The sequence below is a fragment of the Conger conger genome, chromosome 14, assembly GCF_963514075.1.
Source record: "Conger conger chromosome 14, fConCon1.1, whole genome shotgun sequence".
Taxonomy (NCBI): Eukaryota; Metazoa; Chordata; class Actinopteri; order Anguilliformes; family Congridae; genus Conger; species Conger conger.
In genome coordinates, this window is record NC_083773.1 from 17,418,309 (window position 1) to 17,438,853 (window position 20,545).

Below are 20,545 nucleotides of genomic sequence, written 5' to 3' on the forward strand. Positions count from 1 at the left end.
ATTCTGAACCATAGGTTTATGAGGCCCTTTTTTTTTAAAGAGATGTATTTATTCTTTAATGGGTGTAAGGTTCCTGTGTTATTTTTACAGGCACAGAGTGCATTTTACCTTTTGACAGACGTTGACAGTGTGGGCCTACTGAGCTGTGAACAGTGGCCTCGATGACTGTACTTTAGCAGACAGGTCTGACAGGGTGCTACCATGCTTCGGTGACCATGTCATATTCAAAACAGTCAGCGTAGCCTAATCAAAATGGCTGTCCTGTGCTCTTAAGATCAAAAGCACTGCAATCCTTTTTTTGATTAGAAGACTTCTAAGCAAGTCACCTTGGCCACTCTTGAGTCTGTAACTCTGATTCCATGAGGGAACCACTCTGGTTATGTGAGGTAGGCACTCTGGTTCTATGAGGGAACCATTGTGATTATGTGAGGTAGCCACTCTGATTCTGTGAGGGAACCACTCTGATTATGTGAGCTAGCCACTCAGATTCTGCATCTCCCTCCAGGACTCTGTACTAGCACTTTATTTCATTTAGCATTAGATATCATCAATGACCACTCTATAATGCGTACACACACGCACACACACATTCACGCATAGGAGAGTCTCTCAAATGCCTGTAATGTGATGCCATTGGTTGAGAATGCAAGATGGCACTATCATCTACTACTGTGTTGGAATTCATATTTTATGTTATTGACTTGGTTGCATTGTAAAACATGATAGTATGATGCTTCCTGGCTGCACAGGTCCAGGGAAGTGGTGATAGGGGTGCTCCTGTGTGAGCTTCACTGTGTGCTGCAGTGTTTTATTAACGGTCTTCCTGATTGTTTCAGTGAAGCAATTTTAACTGAAGTATCTCACACAGCTCATTGGGCAGGGCATCTCCTGAAATGAAAGTAGAAAATCCTAGTAAAATATTCCCTGAGGAAAACAGAGATTAAAAAGTAAGTTAGATGAAGAAAGAACTAATGGAGCAATGCTTTTGTTATACTCCAAGCCTTCTGCCAGTTCTCTAAATTATCCTGGGTAGTCCTCATTTCTAACTGAAGAAATTACACTGGGCATCACCAGACACTGTTTTTTGGGGGGAATGACTCATGAATTGAAATGGATATTATGTAATGCTGAGGCTATCAGTGCGTGTATACAAGAAGGGAAAACACATCTTGCAGTTTTATTCTTTGGAAAACATTATTTTCATAAAAATATGAGGTATGATTATGGACTAGCAGTGTATGATGAACAGACTGCGCACCTAACTATCTTTCAATGTTTTTTATTTCATTGTTTTGCTGCCCAACACTCTCAACTCCTCTCTCACACTCCCAACTCCTCTCACACACTCCCAACTCCTCTCACACACCCAACTCCTCTCACACACTCCCAACTCCTCTCACACTCCCAACTCCTCTCTCACACACACCCAACTCCTCTCACACTTCCAACTCCTCTCACACACTCCCAACTCCTCTCACACTCCCAACTCCTCTCTAACACTCCAAACTCCTCTCACACTCCCAACTCCCAACTCCTCTCACACTCCCAACTCCCAACTCCTCTCACACTCCCAACTCCTCTCACACACCCAACTCCTCTCACACACTCCAAACCCTACAGCTCTGCTTCCATTTTGTGTGATGTGTTCTTTAGTGCAGTAAAGTTCTCTCTCAGTTGCTTGACGTATGGACCACCATCCCACTCAGACAGGGAGTTTTTCTACATTTATAACTGGCCTCATCCTTTGAATTATGAAAGAGCTTGTCCAAGAGTACCGATGCCTGCTAAATTATTCATGCCTACCCCACCCCTTCATGGAATGAAAAAGGATGTCTCTCGCTGGAGATTTGTTTGGCAATGTCTCTTCATCCAATCAGAAATCCCCTTTCATGAAATGGCTATGTCTCTTCATCCAATGAGAAATTCTCTTTCATGGCTGAAGTCCTCCATCATTCATGGCAGTTGTGCTCTCTGTGGGAGTCTGCTGGGTTTGCTGCCCTGTACTGCTGCCAACACGGCCATGTTGTACAAAACAGATATGACATTCACATGCTGCGAAATACTAGTATCTCCTTCTGTTTAAGTTACATTTGGCAGATTGTAATTAACTGTAGTATATGTTCTGACAGATAAAACGCTTGACAGGTGTAAGGTAATCAAGAAAGAGTTGTTTTTTTTAATCTCATGTTTCTTTCTACTAACACTATTTTTACATTGTGGGTAGACATTATATGTCAGTTCGCATTTAATGAGTCTGCAAAAGTCAGGAATTAAACTCATAAATAAAACAGACAAGCATTAATATTATAACAATGTCTCATCCCACAACAAGATATCATTCAATATATCTGTATGATTTAGTGTTTAATTTAATGTGTGTGTGTGTTCATGTGTTTTGTGTGTCTTTGTGTGTGGGCGCATGTGTTTGTGTGTGTGTGTGTGCATGTGCTTGTATATATGTGTATATGATTGTGTGTGTTTGTGTGCACCTATGTGTATGTATGTGCATGTGTGTGTGTGTACGTATGTGTGTGCGTGTGTGTGTGTGCGTGCATGTGCATCTCATTCCAGAGACTGTTTGTGGCCTAGCTGTCAATCATGAAGTGGAACCTGTTTAAGAAGAAGCCCGAGCCCATGGTCGGGGCGGAGCCTACCGGCACGGCGACCATGGCCCCCACCCTCGCTGTCTCCACCGCGGCCGATAACTCCACGGCCTCCGGCGGCAAGAGCGACGTCTTCGAGGAGATCAAGAGCAAGTTCCTGAACGAGATCGATAAGATCCCACGTAAGTACCCACCTCACAGAGTCTGTTTGCCTTCTGAAGTTGCTTCAAAGTTACTTAGTTTTGTTTGTAACACGATGGAAATGGTACGCTTCAGTTCTGATTCTCTCTCATCCCACGCTAGATGTAACGCGCTGATATTTAGAAATTCTCATCCCCTTCACCCCCCAGAAAAAGATAATACACTGATATTGATATTTTGAAATTCCCATCTCCCTCACACCAGACAGTATATGACGTGCTGATATATTGACATTCTTGTTTCCCTCACCCCATAAAAAAGATATTTTGAAATTCTCATCTCCCCTCATGACTCTGCAGTTCCTCCTTGGGCGCTGATTGCCATCGCAGTGGTAGCGGCCCTCCTCATCCTCACCTGCTGCTTCTGCATCATCAAGAAGTGCTTCTGCAAGAAGAAGAAGAACAAGAAAGGGAAGAAAGACAAGGGCGGCTTCAACATGAAGAACATGAAGGGAGAGGAGGTACTGTACACTTCTCCTCTGCTGCCCTGGCAACAGTCATCCCTTCATCCTCCCTGCAGTGGCTTCAGAACATATTCAGACCCCTTCACTTTTTGTACACTTTATTGTGTTGTAGATTTCATTTCATTTATTCAAATAAAATTGACATTTTTTCCCATCAATCTACACTCAATAACCCATAATGTGAAAGTGAAAACATGTTTTTAGTAATCAGACCATTAATTCAGTACTTTGTAGAAGCCCCTTTGGCAGAGTCTTCTACAACATAATAAAGTGTGCAAAAATTGAAGGGGTCTGAATTATTTCTGAAGCAACTGTACATCACTCCTTTTTTAGCTTAACTCTTACAGTTAAATGTCCATGTCTGAACATGTCTTCACAAACATCAATGAGCAAGTTAGGTGATTAGCGAAATAAAATGAAAAATGAATGTCTGCATTTGTTAGCTAAAGGACAAACATTAGTTGAATTTGGACCTTTATTTATTTAGGTTTAAAACTGCAATGAAAAAGGCAAAATTGTTGGGTGGGAAATGGAATCCTGGGGGAGTGTTTGGGTGGATGAACTAAAAGCCTTTGCAGCCTTTTAGGACGACTTTAGTTGATGGTTTTGATGCAGGCTGGGACAGTGTGTAGCCTAGTGGCTAAGGTACATGTCTAGTCTAATCAACAGGTAGTCACTTTGGATAAAAAATCTCCGCAAAATAACAGAGACCCCCCTACATGACCTTCAAGGACCCCAAAGGGTCCACAAACCCCCTGATGAAAACCCAGTCTTAAATTGTGAGACTACGGCTAAATCTTTGATATATTTTGGCAAATAAAATGACTTGTGGTGCTTGGCACGCTTCTATGAAAACAACCGCAGCCTGATTAGAAAGACTTGGCCCTAAAAGAGTGACACAGAATCTATCTTCTTGAAGTCAAAAGGCTTTCAATGATTAAACATTCAGAATGTTTTTTAGCTAGTTTCACACTGCCTGTAGACCGGCACACAGGCAATAAACAAGGAATGTCGCCCGCTCTTCTCGTACGAGCGTGTCCGTTCTGGGAGTGCGTTTGTGTTCTAAATGTGAGACGCTGTGTTTTCCTGTGCTTGGGAACCAGATTGAAAAATCACACTCTGCTTCAGAGAGAAGAGTAATGGGTTTGGGGGTAATGGACTGTTTTCTGCCAAGTTTTGCCAATTAAAGTCTGATTGCTTTGGTGAGTGGGGTATGATGGATAATGGAAGTTTTTATTCCAGTGGACCTGCAGTGGAAAAGCAAAAGGAGACATAAGAGAAATTAGTTTTAAATACGAGACATGGCCAGAGTGAAGTGTGTTTTCTGGCTGCTGTCAGTAATATAGCCCCCGCACAACATCAACAGCTACAAATGAGACTGCACGCTTCTCCTAAACTCTGAACAGCATTTAGCAATGCAGTAAGTAAAAATGGATAAAATACATCCCCAAATACACCCCAAATTCTCCCACTCTGGTTATATCTAGTGCATTGGATAAAGACGCTATATAAATGCAGACCATTTACCATTCATAATAGCAGCTCAGAGGGGAAAACGGAGGCATATCAGAATGAAAGTTTACATAAGTGTGTGTTATTATTCAGTTGTGTGCTGTTGTGGTGTTGACTATTGTACCTCTCTTGTGTCTTCTTCACTGGTGTCCATGAGTTCAACCTCTCCCTCTCTCTCTGCTCTCCTCCTGCTCTTTGTCTTGTGTGTGCACCGTCTCTCTTGACTCTCACGGATCTCTGCTCTACGGTAGGTGTCCAGCTCACAGTGCCACTCTCTGGCAGGGTGGTGTAAGTGCAGGCGGTGGGGCGGTGGGTGTGTGTGGGGCTTTTTTGGGGGATGAAGTGTTGTACTTGCCATGTTCTTGCAAACTCAGACCCTGTGATTCATTGAAAGCGAGCGAGAGATGCCGCTACTTTCACATCAACAAAGATGGTTTCATCCTGGGGAGGTTGGGCAAAGGCTTTGCTCAAGTTTTTTTATATTTTTCTTTCTGTCTTCCTTTATTTATTCGTTTTTTATTTACCTATTTTTTGTTCTTGAGGACTTGAGTACACACCAGAAATTCTCACCCCAAGGTTGGAGGTTTGGATGATTAAGAGCAACCAGCAATGCACAATTAACCACTGGCAGTATGCATGAATTAAAGGGTATGCTTGGTTATTTGTTGACTAGATAGTGAACAATGTACTTAAAAGTGACATATAAATATTTTTTCATATTTATAAACATGTTTTTGTTTATATTCAATTATAACAAAGCTTTGTCATTCCTAAGATTAGTCATACTTGCTAAATACTTACTACTAATACTATATCTCAATACAAGCAACCATATGTGCCCTTTAAGTAGCTATAGAGGAATGATTGAGACTTGAACGTGACTTTCCAAGGTGATGCATAAGCTGTAAAGACGTACTGGCAACAGTCAGTTTCCTCCTGCCTTTAGGGGTGTAACACAGCACAAATGGATGGTGTCCAGGGATTAAAAATCACTGGCTTTGCCCGTTTACCTTTATGCTGGCGTCCATGACCAATGTTCTGTGCTCTTTACGTTTTCTACCAACAAACACCAGAAACAGAAGAGTCCCTTTACCTTCCCTGAGCGATAACATAAATCATAGTTCAAGCATGAATGAATATGAATATGAAGCTGGATGTTGATGCATGCAAAAAGCAGTTATATGATATTATGGATTTAATGGTTATGCTGCACTGCGCTTATTCTGAGATTGCCTGGAAGAACCCAAGGAGACCATTAACAAATGCTATTATCTGTGTCAACTGTTACATGCATGCTGGTTTACAGAGTCATATTCAGACTCCACAATTACCTCCCTATATCTTCTGAACATATCTTTATTTAAACAACATTACAAGTGGTAAGGGATGGTTTAACTTTTAAAAAGGTGATTCTAGCGGATAGTTCCTGCTGTGTTTCATTGCAATCAGCCAACTGTTTTCTTGATTTAATTTGTATTCACGTCTCAGGTTAAATGCCCTAACCCCTTGAAGAGTGGGTTTTCTGGAATGTTAGCATTTTCAGAATTCTAAGTCAGTGTTCTAGAACTCCTCTGCTTTCAGTCACCAGCAGTGATTGTTACATCAGCATTAGAATCTTCACCTAAGAACATTCTAATCGCACATTTGTAATCTCACACCTTGAAGGTTCAAAATGGCTCCTTGTGTTACCATGACAATGGCAGTTCTAGAATGTTTTACACTACGGGATTCTTGCAGGGTACAAGCTGGGTGCTCAGAAATGCCCTGTTATCTGCCATGCACTAATGAGCCAGAAGTCAGGATGTGATTTACTGAAGGCCCATTGAATGTCGCGAATGTGCTTACAAAAAAAATAACACATTAGCAATCAGTCACAAATTGAATAGTCTCCGATTTACATAACAGTGGGCCCAAACAGAGAGGCACATATTGCTTTATTTATTTCTAATCAGAAATGAATAATTGCACATACTGACACAGGACTCTGTTTCTATTTGGCATTTTGGCATACGTACATGCACATGGCATCTCGTTATGCGAGATTGATAGCAAGTGGCATAACAATCAGGAGAATTTGATATGTATTTCTTATTGATGTTCACTACATCAATATAACCATATATATACCCATTTTTTCCTACCTGACCAGCATGCAAATTGCTCTCCATGTCACTCTGTGCTGACCTGTACAAACAGCTCCTGCCTGATTTGACGCTAGTAGGCTTTTTTAGAGACTGAACTCCTAAAACGGAGGCCTGAAAAAGTGGCAGTGGTTGTGTGTGAGGTCAGAAGCACCTTGAGCACGAGCACTAGCACAAGAGCCCCTGAATGCGCTACCGAAGATGTGTCACCTCGGGAAAGTGCGGAGTCAAGTCACGTTGCAAACATGGCGTTGTGAATGATGGCGTTGTTGAGTGCGTTGGGGTGCTTTGCTCGCGGGTGAGCTGCAGGTAAGTGCTGTGGCGCTCCTGGCTCCCACCGCGCTTCCTCACAATGGCATGCTGTGATGAGGTCACAGTTCTGGCACAACCTTTGACCTCTGACCTCTAATCCCCCCCTCTTTTTTGGCACAGAAACATCAGGACGACGACGATGACGATGCAGAGACGGGACAGACGGAGGAGGAGAAGGAGGAGGAAGAGGAGAAAGAGGCGGAAAAGCTGGGAAAGTTGCAGTTTTCCCTGGATTATGACTTCCAGGACAGTAAGGTGGGTCGGACAGACAGAGCCGCAAGCTTTAGTCTGTCCGCTGAAGCCTCCCGCTGAAATGAACACAGGAGAATGGAGCAGATATCGGTCAAATACGGAATTGCTATGGATTTCTACACATTACTGGGCTTGTCTAGTGTATTGGAACCTATTAAATACCCTTAAAAAGTACAAACCGCCTTCTGGTCCTCTTCATTGGCTTGATTGCACCAGGCAAGATGCAAGATCACTCAAGCACAGAAAAGTATTTCAATTCAAAACAATTACACATTTGACTCCCTTGTTGCACAGGGGTCAGAGTGACCTAAACATTTGGTCTTAATGTTTTCACCTTGTATAGTGCACACACAAGAATAACAATATTGGCTGTATATATGGTAAAGGGCTTGCAGAAGAGTTTTAGGAACAGTGTTTAGAGGACTACATATATCTAAATAGATGTTGTGACATCAATAGAGCAAGGCAAGAGTGGGTGTTTTATCTGAGTGTGTACATACAGTACGTGACACAGATGACGGAAATGTGTTGAAGATTCTAAAACCTTGAAAGGTCATTTTAAATTCCAGACCGATGACCTTTGACCTGAGCCTTTCTCTCTCCTCTCTCTCCAGCTCACGGTGGGCATCCTTCAGGCTGCGGACCTCATCTCCATGGATACGGGAGGAACCTCCGACCCTTATGTAAAGGTGTTTATCCTGCCCGATAAGAAGAAGAAGTTTGACACCAAGGTTCACAAGAAGACCCTGAATCCTACCTTCAATGAAACCTTTATCTTCAAGGTGAGGTAGCTCAACATCCTAGCTTCACTGGTTTCACATCTTTTTTGCTGCCTTTAATTGTGCCACAATTTAAACTGACTGAGCTTTTTCTTCATTAATGTTATGCACATGTATGGGCTATGAATAGCCCTGACTCTTAGTCACAATGGAGGTACATTTATGTTCTGCAAAGGATCAAATTTCCCAAATGTACCCTGAATGTTCTCTTTGGCTACAAATGAGTACTTTTCCCAAGCAACAAAAGGTACAACTTAATTATATATTGTGGGCTAGGGTACAATTTCATGTATATATAGGGTACTGCCCCAGCGACAAGCATTTGAACTTTTTTTAGGCAGTTTTTGTTCCTTTATTTCTGAGAGTGTAGACCAGCAGAAGCCCCGGGCAGCTGAGCATGCTCAGTTGAAAGAAGCTAGGCTAAACACTAGCCTGGCTGGCCATCTCCTTACTTACACCAACCTTTAGGGTTAGCCACAGTGTGGTAAAATGGTTGGAGCATGATCTTGTAACTCAAAGGCTACAGGTTATTCTTACTTACTACAGTCGCATTTTACAATATATTTGAGGGATGTACCTCAGCTGATTTGCTTCAGTTAACATCCAGCAGTATTAATAGATGGTATGTAAAGGATGTAAACTGTGTAAAAATATCTGATAAAAGCAGTGAGAGTAAAGTTTACAAAAGAGTACTGTATACAAAATGGCCGGACACACCAAGAAGACAAAAAGCAAATGGGCCTCACAGAAAATCTTAATGAACTGAATGTTCTGGTCTTTTTTATTTCCTGCTGTTCATGATGAATGGGTCCAATATTTTCCAATTACACTAGCGAGACATAGTTCAATACTGCACACTGTGGAGCTTCAGGCTGCATTAGGATCCTAAAGAATAATTGATTTTATCAATCTTGCCTGGACACAAATCTGTCTGATTCCTTTAAATGTGGGCATGGGGATGTAAGTGTTGATTTGGTCTCATATCCCTGCTGAAAATGAGCTGGTAGCTGGTTGACCAGTTCAGCATAGAAGGATTTTTTGGGATTTTTGGGGTTTTTATGAAATGAACGAAAGGAGAGCTTTTTTAATTTTGCCCTCCTTCTCCTGTTTCCTGTTTTCCCAGATTCCCTATCAGGAACTTGGTGGGAAAACCCTGGTGATGTCCGTCTACGATTTTGACCGCTTTTCCAAGCATGACATCATCGGTGAGGTGAAAATTCCCATGAACAAGATAGACTTGGGCCAGCCCATTGAGGAATGGAGGGATCTGGAAAGTGCAGAAAAAGAGGAGGTAAAACTTGGCGGTACTTGATGATGTGACACAGAGCATTAGCTTTTAATCTGTTACCCTGTGAAGAGTATGTTTTTTGGAATGGGTTTTTTTATTTTCTTTCGTTTCAAAATTCTATGCCAGTCTTCTAGAAATCCATTGCTCAGTCACCAGCAAAACATTCTAACCGCACATTTTTTCACACCTGAAAGGCTGAAATCGTACCACTTCATATCTCTACCAGATAAAGCAGTTCTATATTGAGTCCATTCTTTCCTATACTTACGGATTTATTATGATGAAATTATTCTAGTAGCTTTGAACAAAACAATTACACAGCTGTTGTTGATGGGATTTTATTACGTGCCATATTTTAGAAAAAATGATTGAATTAGGGCTTGACCTCTCACCTTTCTCAGTGAGATAGGATAAATCATAAATGATTAATTGAAGTGCATTCAGACATTCATTGTCTATTCTGTAATAAAACTTGTAATTAAATTAAACTTGTCTTCTCATTATTGACATATTTATCTTCTGGTCCCCTTTAGTACCCCTTTAGGCATTCGACTTGTGGAAACTGCATTTAATGACAAGATTAGTGTTCGCTGGTCAATTAGAACCATCTGTATTCCAGTGATTTTTAATTGAGGTTCAGAGTCAGGCATTTTAATTGAACAGTTTTGAACATTTGCCTTGTCTAATGAGATTTGTCCCCGCATTTACGTGAATACGCAAGGACTTCTTTTTCAGCAGTGCATGTCTGGAAAGCTTAATTAAAGGTCCCATATTTTTTAAAATTACATTCCCCTTGTAGTGTGGATTATAAAGGAGTTGAAGGTGCTATAAAAACAATCCATATGAAGAAAATGTGCATTTAGCCTTCCGTGAAGTTATGTCATCATGACAATGCGATCATTTGCTTCAGCACGGCCCACCTTGTAGCCAGAACACAGGTTAATTGATATCAATGAGCCTTAAAGACACAGTCACTAAAAGAGCCTGTTCTTGGTAAAGCTCATCAGAGGCACTGGAGAATGGAGAAACTGGATAGAGATTCTTTTTGGTGCTTAAAATCACACAAACGTCTTCTTATGGATATCAGGACCTAAAATAAAAAGCTGTAAAAGTGTACAATATGGGACCTTTTGCAGTGGTTTGTGTATGCTGATAGAACAAGTGATTGTGTTTGTGAGATAATAATAATAATAATGATAATAAGATGGCAATAAAGAGTGAGAAAGAGAGAAATGTTGTGTGTTCTTCCTTCTTTCCCCTCCTCAGCCGGAGAAACTGGGAGATATCTGTATCTCACTCCGCTATGTCCCCACCGCTGGAAAGCTCACCATCTGCATCCTGGAGGCCAAGAACCTGAAAAAGATGGACGTTGGTGGACTGTCAGGTGCAGTGAACTACCCACTACTGCTACTGCTCTATCATTTCACTACTGCCCCTGGTGTAAAATCCAGCTATGACCAGCTACCAGCTGTTTTAAAACATGGCTTGAGCTGGTCAAACCATGTTGAGTACGGAGCTGGTCTGAACTGGTCAACCAGATATGATTTCAGCTGAACCTAGAATGACATTATTTGCACTTCAGATCATATGTTTTCATAACACGTCACATTTATTATGTAGGCTTCTCAATCACTGGAGAGTATCAGAGAAATAGTGTTGTTTAATGAGGCTGTGGAGGAGGGAGTAAAGTTCACAAATATGAACCACAAATATTTATTGGGACATTTTCTCTGCACTGAGAGAGTGCCGTGGCAATCAAGTGCTTTCTCCATTTTGTAATTATACGGTGGGGCTGTCAAAGTGTGTGCTTGAACATAATTTGGAGTGTGTGTGCTCTTAATTAATTAGACAATTAGTGAAGAGAGCCCTGGTAATGAGAGGCTGACTGTGAGTACCGGAGGAAACAGAAGTGTTCTGTGAGATGAGTAGCTAATGAGAGCAAATAAAAATCAAGAATAAGTGATGTCCGCCAGTCCTCCAACAGTCCTGTTTGGCTGGAGTGATCCACTTACTCTCTGCTCTGATTGGCTTGTGTGTAGATCCCTACGTGAAGATCCACCTGCTGCAGAACGGCAAGCGGCTGAAGAAGAAGAAGACCACAGTGAAGAAGAACACGTTGAACCCCTACTACAACGAGTCCTTCAGCTTTGAGATCCCCCTGGAGCAGATGCAGGTATGCTGGAATGTGAAAATATGGCTGCCATTACCCACAGAACAGTGGTCTCTGTCCCTGGACCTTGAGAGCTACTGGGCCTGCTGTTTTTTGTTTTCACCTTAAATCAGCATCCTGTTCAGACTCAGGTAACCAGGTGAGGTGAGGTAACTGTGTAATCAACTGCTCTAATTGATGAATTCATCAATCAATTAATATCCAGGGTTGGAGACATGGCCGCTGTAACCAACAGAACATGGCCACTGTGACCCACAGAACATGGCCACTGTAACCCACAGAACATGGCCACTGTAACCCACAGAACATGGCAACTGTAACCCACAGAACATGGCCACTGTAACCCACAGAACATGGCCGCTGTAACCCAGAGAACATGGCCACTGTAGCCCACAGAACATGGCCACTGTAACCCACAGAACATGGCCACTGTAGCCCACAGAACATAGCCACTGTAACCCAGAGAACATGGCCGCTGTAACCCACAGAACATGGCCACTGTAACCCAGAGAACATGGCCACTGTAGCCCACAGAACATGGCCACTGTAGCCCACAGAACATGGCCACTGTAACCCACAGAACATGGCCACTGTAACCCACAGAACATGGCCACTGTAACCCACAGAAAATGGCCACTGTAACCCACAGAACATGGCCGCTGTAACCCAGAGAACATGGCCACTGTAGCCCACAGAACATGGCCACTGTAACCCACAGAACATGGCCACTGTAGCCCACAGAACATGGCCACTGTAACCCAGAGAACATGGCCGCTGTAACCCACAGAACATGGCCACTGTAACCCAGAGAACATGGCCACTGTAGCCCACAGAACATGGCCACTGTAGCCCACAGAACATGGCCACTGTAACCCACAGAACATGGCCACTGTAACCCACAGAACATGGCCACTGTAACCCACAGAACATGGCCACTGTAACCCACAGAACATGGCCACTGTAACCCACAGAACATGGCCACTGTAGCCCACAGAACATGGCCACTGTAACCCACAGAACATGGCCACTGTAACACACAGAACATGGCTGCCACGCGTGTGCGGTAAGACAGTGTAGTGTAGGGGTTTGGGAACTAGGCTTTCAGCTCCATGGTTATTCAGTTCCTCAGTAGCCCACTGCTGCTGTACCCTAAAAGCCAATAACTTAACTAGAACTGTTACTGTACAATTTCCAGATGGATGGATGGTTTGTATTAAATTCAGCAGTGTAAATTACAGCGAAATGTTTATACCATAACCCACAGTGTTCATATACCATAAACCACAATGTTCACATAGCATAACACACAGTGTCTATTGTAGCATAACCCACAGTGTCTATTGTAGCATAACCTATAGTGTTTATATAGCATCACCCCCAGCATTCATCTTTGTATGGCTTGTGTGCAGAAAATCCAGGCGGTGGTCACCGTGCTGGACTATGACAAGATTGGGAAGAACGACGCCATCGGAAAGATCTTCGTGGGCAGCAAGGCGACTGGCACGGAGCTGCGGCACTGGTCCGACATGCTGGCCAATCCGCGGCGCCCCATCGCCCAGTGGCACCCCCTCAAACCCGAGGAGGAAGTGGACGCCTCCCTGGCGGCCCTGGCTGGCAAGAAATAACCCGTCCCCATGGCAACCTCCTAACCAACCACGTACCGCTTTATTGCATGCCATTCATGGATTATCAACACTACAGACATGGTCAGATAATTGAAAATAGCAAACACTTAGGAATGACTAAGATAAAAAAAAATGTTTTCTTTGTTTTGCATTTTTTACAAAATGATTTAATAACTTGATTCATGAAATGAGTAGATGAATATGCACTGATAAGGGTGAGATGGGTATAATACTATGTTCACATACTATACTGCTGAAATAGTTATTTCTGCAAATGGCCAGTTTGCATTCATTGTGAGTTGGGAATTGGGAAAAGGTTTTGGATGTGTAACTACAGTGAAATAGCTTTCTCATCACATATTGTTGCTCCGTTTAAGTTTGCCAGTTCAGGAAGGGGCACAATGTTCTAAGGAAAGCTGGAGCGATGTGAGAAGCCATTTCCGTCTTAATCCCACCATATTCATTCTAACACCTGTGATGTTGTGGGGGACAGGATGAAAGATTATAAAACATATAGCCTGTGTGTCTTCAAATCCTCCCGGGTGACAACATCTTTAAGTTTATTAACATCTTTTCATCTTTTAACGTCTTAATCACAGACGTTATTTATACAGAAAACCAACATTTGAACTTTTCACACAGATTTTAAAAATGTAAAAGCGACCCTCCCCTCAACGTCTTTTCTTATTTTTTTATTTATAGCCTTGGAGTTACAAGCAGAATAACTTTAAATTCACAATGCAATAGTATTTTAGAATAAACGCCACTTTTTTTCAAATAACATCATATAAAGAGCTCTGTCCCCTTTTTATAGTGGCAAACTTAAGTGAAAAGAAAACGCGTTAAAAAACGGTGGCGATCAAAATCTTGTCGAAACTTTTTTTTTTTTTTTTTGGCTTTCCAAACAATGCATCTCTTTTTGCTTTTGATTATTTTTGTTCTGGTCATTGCTTTGTAATCGGCATTGTATTCTTGAGCAATATTGCAATGGCATGACTCATTTTAGTGTGTAGTTTTTGTGTAATAGCGTTTAATGTTTTTTATCAATCAAAAGTGTGACTATGAGCTCACCTCATATATGAGTGGTTATACAAAGTGTGAAATATTTATGTACAGTATTGCGCACAAGGCTTAGGCACCCTAGATTGTTTTATACACATTTTTATTTATTTTTTGTTTTGGTTTCTGCATTAGTGTGTCAGTAGAAAACGGCAATCTTCAGATTTCCAAACATTCATTTTCCAAAATGTCTTTACAGAGACATTTTTGCATGTCATTAAATAAAATAACACAATAAGTAATATACCACTTTTCAGATAAAAACCTGATCAACAGGAGCACGGAGCAAGGCAGCCAAAGTCTGCAGGGAACTGTGGCAAGTTCTCCTATGTTTTACACAACCTACCTGCTGGTTGTCTTAAGAATTGCAGGACAGTGTAGGGAATTTATGCAGTTTTAAAGGAGAAGGGTGGTCACAACAAATATTGATTTGATTTAGTTGATTTAACCGTTTACTGCTCTTTATAGTAATGCTTTGATATTTAGAAATATTTCTGAAAGCATATTCACTTTACAGATTTTTTTTTTTTAACATGGGCCTAAGACTTCTGCACAGTACTGTATATAGCATACGTATACTATGAAATTTGGGGGTCAGCAGATATGTGTGTGTTTTTTATCTTTTTATCTGATTTTGCATGTTTGTTGGTGAAACATATCTTCCACGTGATCGGCCAAACATATCTCTGTCTTATGGACTTAACCATGAGGTGCCTGCAAATGTGGCATTTGTTAGGTGTCCGCTCTACTGCCTGCAAATCTACCACTTGTGGTTTTGATGCCTCCAAATCTACTATAGGACCTGACCGTTAATTGATGAATTTAGCCATTCATTGATAAATAATTTAACTTTGATTTCAAAGGAATACGCGTATGTATAGTGCAAGGAAACACAATAGTTTGCGGAACTAGTGGAACTAGAAACAAGGAATTATTCAGCTAGTTGTTCAGTATGGTTCACATACTTGCCGCAGTGGCTGTCTTTCTACTGTTATCTTAAATTTTTTTTCAGTCTTGGAACAAGACGGTAAAAGTCCAAATTCCTTAGCGTTAAACCTTTGAAGAAAAAGTATGAATCCCCTTGAAGTGTAAACCAGTAAAAATGCCTTTCGCCCTTCCTATAGATCCTTGACTAAATTATCTTTCAGGAAGTACAATTCTACACTGCCAGTTTGATGACTTGTTTTTCAAACATTTTTATGTATTTACAGTATCATTCCCACCAGTGCTCTTGTGTAGATCTTGCTACTAGCCAATAGCACAACTGAGCTTGCATTGAGTTGCACACATCAGTGAAGCGGTCAGTTCCTTGCGTTAGGAATGACTACTGGGGCCAAACCCTTTCTCCAGCAGATGTTTCCCTGTGGCTTATAGAACTGCTGCATCCCAGCCACAGGGAACGAGCCATTCCCTCGTTTGTGTTCATCATTAATCTCGTTTTTATTTCATACGATAGAAAACATGGACCGTGAAGAGTGGATGCCACAGGATTTGGTTAGTGGTTCATCATCATCGCCTAAATTTAATAACATTTTTAATCATTTTAGATATTTTTATTATTAAAAAAATAAATAAAATTTAAGCATCTACGTTACTGTAGAGACCAGAGAAACTCCCTTTACAAATTTATAATTTATTTAACTTTTTTATAAATGAGCTTAAATATTGTTTAAATATATGGAAAATCTAATATTTTTGAAGGTATATATCCACTCCTGATGCTAAAATGAGTTATATGGTAAAAAGGAGGATGTTTTTTTTCTGAGGATACCAAACTGATCTGTTCTCATGAGAACATGGGCTATTCTGCCGCTCGTGCTTACATAAGGTGTCCCAGCCAGTTGCCAAGGTAACAATAAGACACAGGCAGCCAGATCTCGCCATTGGTTAATAGTTCAAAGCTGTGGTTTGTAGATAATGAAGATCGGGTTGTAAATACGATAAGTTGGAAGCTCGAGGGACTTTGCACTGTAGTTATCTCATGACTGTGATAGACTATTATAACGGATGGCTCCTTTTTGTAAAATAGAATAGGTGCATTTTTTGTTTATTCTAACTATCAAGTAATACCTAGGGTATCACTACTTCATTTTAGTCATAATTCTAGATTCAGATGTCAAAGGAAAGACAAAAAGGAAACCGACAAACAAATAAGCAATCACTCTCTCTTTCTCTTTTCTCTCTCTTCCCCCTTTCCCCTCCCCTGTTATAAATATGTACATAGATAAGAATTTGTTAATAGTGCATGTTTCTATACAACAGTGTAAATAGCCGCATGTTTTAAGGAAGATTAGATATATTGTCCAAGTGTGTGTCACCTGTCATTTTGATAATAAAACGGAGAAACCGTTGTTCTCCTACTGTACATTTCTAGTACTTTTAATGAATGGGGGAGAGACAGAGTGCAGATTACACCTATATAATAATTATATGCATACTCTGTCTTCACCTCTACCGTAGAGTGTTGTGTAATTCTGTGACTTCATTTAGGGATATATTGTAGCATGCCTGCTATATTTCGTGAGATTAGCTTTTTTTTCTCATTTATTTTACAGTTTGCAATGCAGGTTAATGAACAACAACAACAACAACAACAACAACAACAAAATGTCTGCTTGTATATAAGGGGCTCCAAGCTAAAAAGCCATTTGACGGAGCTGTGTAAAATTTCCTTAGTTAAATATTAATTTATGTATATATATATAGTTTGGCCAATCAGAGATAATTCGTGCATCATAGACTGGACATATTGGTGTATCAAAGCCAACACTGGTCATTCGTAACATGAAGTTGACCACTTGAATTATGAAAGGACTAGTCATTGAGTATAGATTTACTGTTTCATAAAGTATACAGTATGTGTTCTCTGGTGCTTTTTGCCATAACCCAGTATAATTTTAAGGTCTTTATGAATGGATAAACTGGGTATGGGTTTAATTTGTGAAAGCAGAATCAATCTCATCCCATACCTGGAGCCCCTTTTGTATACGAAAGACTTGTATTTGTTGTGGTCTTACTGTATAGATTATCTGTGTCTTCATGTTTCCTATTGAATGCTACACGCCAAGTTTAGCTTTTGACTAAATGACAGGCGTGCATATACAGTATTTATGTGTATACAGATTGTCAATTAATATTTTAAAAAATAAAGCCATAAAAGTATGAGCAGGGACAGCTCAGCGGTCATACGTGTTGAAACGAGCTTATTTAAAATATGTTATTACTTCATTAAATATGTGATTAACGAAAGACTATAACAATCATTTTAGTGTGCCAGCCATGTTGGTTGCTATGGTAGCTCTTGATTTTATTTGTGTCTCAGTATGTGCCCAGTTTTAAGTAGAATGCTTCTGTCATGCCATGCCATTTCTGTCTTTCTTGTTTAAAAGTGTTTTGGTTCTTGTGAAGTTGCATGTGAAGGGACAGAAGTAAGATGAATGCAGTTGTTTGAACCTGTCCAGTTATGTCTTTGTGCGCTTTGGGGCACACAGGGAACCTCTATATGCACAGGTCATTACATAACTGCTGTAACAGGAAAGACTGTCTTACAGTATGCGTGACTGCAGAATTTAGCATTTCTGTAAATTGGATGAGGCGGAGTATGTTAAAATAACCAGTGAGGATACATTTTACTGTACTTTGTGAGAACATGCAAAACTCTGATGATGAAAACAGACCACAGCCACCCTTCATCTTCCTCTGCAGTCATTTCAAATAAGGGAATGGTTGTGCTGGTGCTGTTATATGTGCAGATTGACCAGTGGCGACGTGATGGTTTCATTATGTTGTCATGTTATAGGCTGCCCAGTTGGTTATCTGACCTGTTGTCTGTCTCAGAGTTGAATTTTGAATGGGAGTTTGGGTGGAGGAATATGAGACCTTAACGATACTGCAAGCTGTTCCACCAGATGATGGCATGAACGAGTGGATATTTCATATGTGTGTCCTGTCTCTATGCATGGATGGATGTAAACATACAATTTATAAAGTTGTTAGTGTGATAGTATGATAACACAGAATGTTTATTTTTTATTAGATAAAATGTATACCAGAACAGAAGCTCTGTGTCAGACACTGAAATTAGTTCAGCTCGCAAGAAATGTTTAACGTAAAACATTGTTCGCATGGTTCTTAAGATCCCATATTTCGCCATTCTTTTCAGCTAGCTTCTACGTCAAAGCTTTTCTTTTGACAAATGTTATTTTCTTTACACGTTACCATTCTAGTTTTAGATTAATCGCAAGCATAATACTCGTGGGTCCAATCTGATGTCTATTTAGCTAGCCGTCATTTCTGATACAGTATGCATTTTTGAGTCTCGTTTGGCTTTGCTCTGATCCTGTTACACTGAAATTGTCAGCACAAAGTGGGGACGCCCACACATCAGGACCAGTAAGCAAACCGTTGGAGCCTTTTCTCCATGTGAATTAAAAGGCTCTGGAGAAGTCTGCTTCTAGCCTCTTAGCTCTTTACCTTGCCAGTGCAATGCACACAATAACTTCAGTTGCAGTCTATCTGGTGTGCTGTGGATGGCTGTCTGTTGAAATCGCACTGCAACGGTCCCTGGCTGTGCCAGAGGGATTTCAGAGCATACTGCCAAAACTGTCGATTTCTGTCCGAAAACGCTCCAGTCTTCCATCTCCTATCATCACTGTAGAATAAAATTCCAAAGAACTCTTTGTGTTCTCCTACTCTCTTCTTTCAGAGTTTATCCCTCTCCCTCTCACGTCCTACTCTTTAACACTGAGGACAGTTTTGTTCCCTGTAGTTGATTTGTCTTGTCTCTGTGTCGTTAAGTGTGTGTGCGTGTGTGTGTGTGTACCTGTCACTTGTTGTACCTTGTGTGGACCGCATGTTTAACCCCAAGCGGGGACACTTTGAAAATGTTCCTCTCACGGAAAGACTCCACCAGCTCCTGGGTATTAACGAACGTCACTGTACCAGACATCAGGGGAACCAAATATGAAATGTCTTATATGAAAAATGTCATATATTAAAAAGTACAGATTTATCATAAATGTTATCAACTATTAAAACAAAAAATAAAGGCCTTTTAACTACAGTATCTTTGTCTTGGGCTGTTCACTCTGAAATCAGACCTGATTTTACTCAATATTTATTCTGATATTTTGTGCCAAACAGCTTTTGTTTAATGCAGTTTTTCTTTTTTCATGCATCTGGGGCTACTGTAAATAAAATCATTTTGTCCACCCTGCTGATAGTGATATAAATGAAATAGACATGTTTCACAAAATTAATTTGGCAATGCAGTTTCCCTGTTGAGATGCAATGTCCCACCCTAATACATACACCAATAATTGCCACTAGGTGATGCTGTCGATAAATTCTTATCACGGATGTGCTTATAAAATCAAAAACAAGGATCAGAATATATTATTTCATCATCTATTGAATCACCATGACCAAAGCATCGGCCTATAGCAATGCTCTATGTTTTTTGTATACAGCTTAATGTGTGAATTTTGGCAGGATTTGCTGTTTCATTGTCTTGTTTAATGCCTGCGTGGATACGCACTGCTCAAATTGGCCTCATTTTAAACTGGAAATGGTCAGGAGAGTAAAGTATGAGTAACAGTTAACATCTTTTGCAAAAAATGCAGCATCTTTTGCTAAAATTCTGAAGTGCATTTCTCTGTAGTGTATGTGTGTATGTGTGATGGACCTTCGCTAAGTAAGTTTGGAAGCGGCTGTTCTGTGCATCTATTTGTAGAATCTAGGACATTTTAACCAAGAGGAGATTTAAGGACTTCAGATTTCAGGACTAATAATAGCATCATGCAGGACAAGCGACCCCCCCAGGCCCCTCCCCCCCAAGCCACGCACCTGCGCTGGTGTAGGTGCTGAACATACCGGAGAGCGAACGAGGACAGGAGCAGAGCTGTGGCTGTAACTTGTCTCTTTTTTAGGATAACTGTTTTTAAGACTTTATGGATTCCAAGTTCTCTGCCAATTCCAGCATTTATCATTTTACAAACAGATGCAGCTTAAACTTGATAGCAGCCTAGAGTAATTTGCACTGTAAAAGTAATACTGCACCCATAATTAAACAAAGTAACACACACAGATCCCACACACACACACAAATTTGCGCATGGAGGAGAATGGACAAACCTTCATGA

The 20,545-nt window shown here is 40.8% G+C and overlaps 1 protein-coding gene across 3 annotated transcripts in view; it reads left to right on the top strand.

Moving 5' to 3' along the window:
* LOC133110502 (synaptotagmin-2-like) overlaps positions 1 to 19,467 on the top strand; it is a 65,733-nt gene extending 46,266 nt beyond the window's left edge. For 2 of the 3 annotated variants that reach the window (XM_061220671.1, XM_061220670.1), the window contains exons 2-9: positions 2,572 to 2,785; positions 3,104 to 3,264; positions 7,353 to 7,487; positions 8,099 to 8,266; positions 9,387 to 9,554; positions 10,818 to 10,935; positions 11,591 to 11,724; positions 13,131 to 19,467. In XM_061220671.1, coding sequence (XP_061076655.1) covers positions 2,599 to 2,785; positions 3,104 to 3,264; positions 7,353 to 7,487; positions 8,099 to 8,266; positions 9,387 to 9,554; positions 10,818 to 10,935; positions 11,591 to 11,724; positions 13,131 to 13,346 — 1,287 coding nt within the window. In that variant the 5' untranslated portion in view covers positions 2,572 to 2,598 and the 3' untranslated portion in view covers positions 13,347 to 19,467. The remainder of the gene's footprint in view (positions 1 to 2,571; positions 2,786 to 3,103; positions 3,265 to 7,352; positions 7,488 to 8,098; positions 8,267 to 9,386; positions 9,555 to 10,817; positions 10,936 to 11,590; positions 11,725 to 13,130) is intronic. The other variant, XM_061220672.1, reaches the window with a different exon arrangement.
* The last annotated feature ends 1,078 nt before the right edge of the window (positions 19,468 to 20,545 follow it).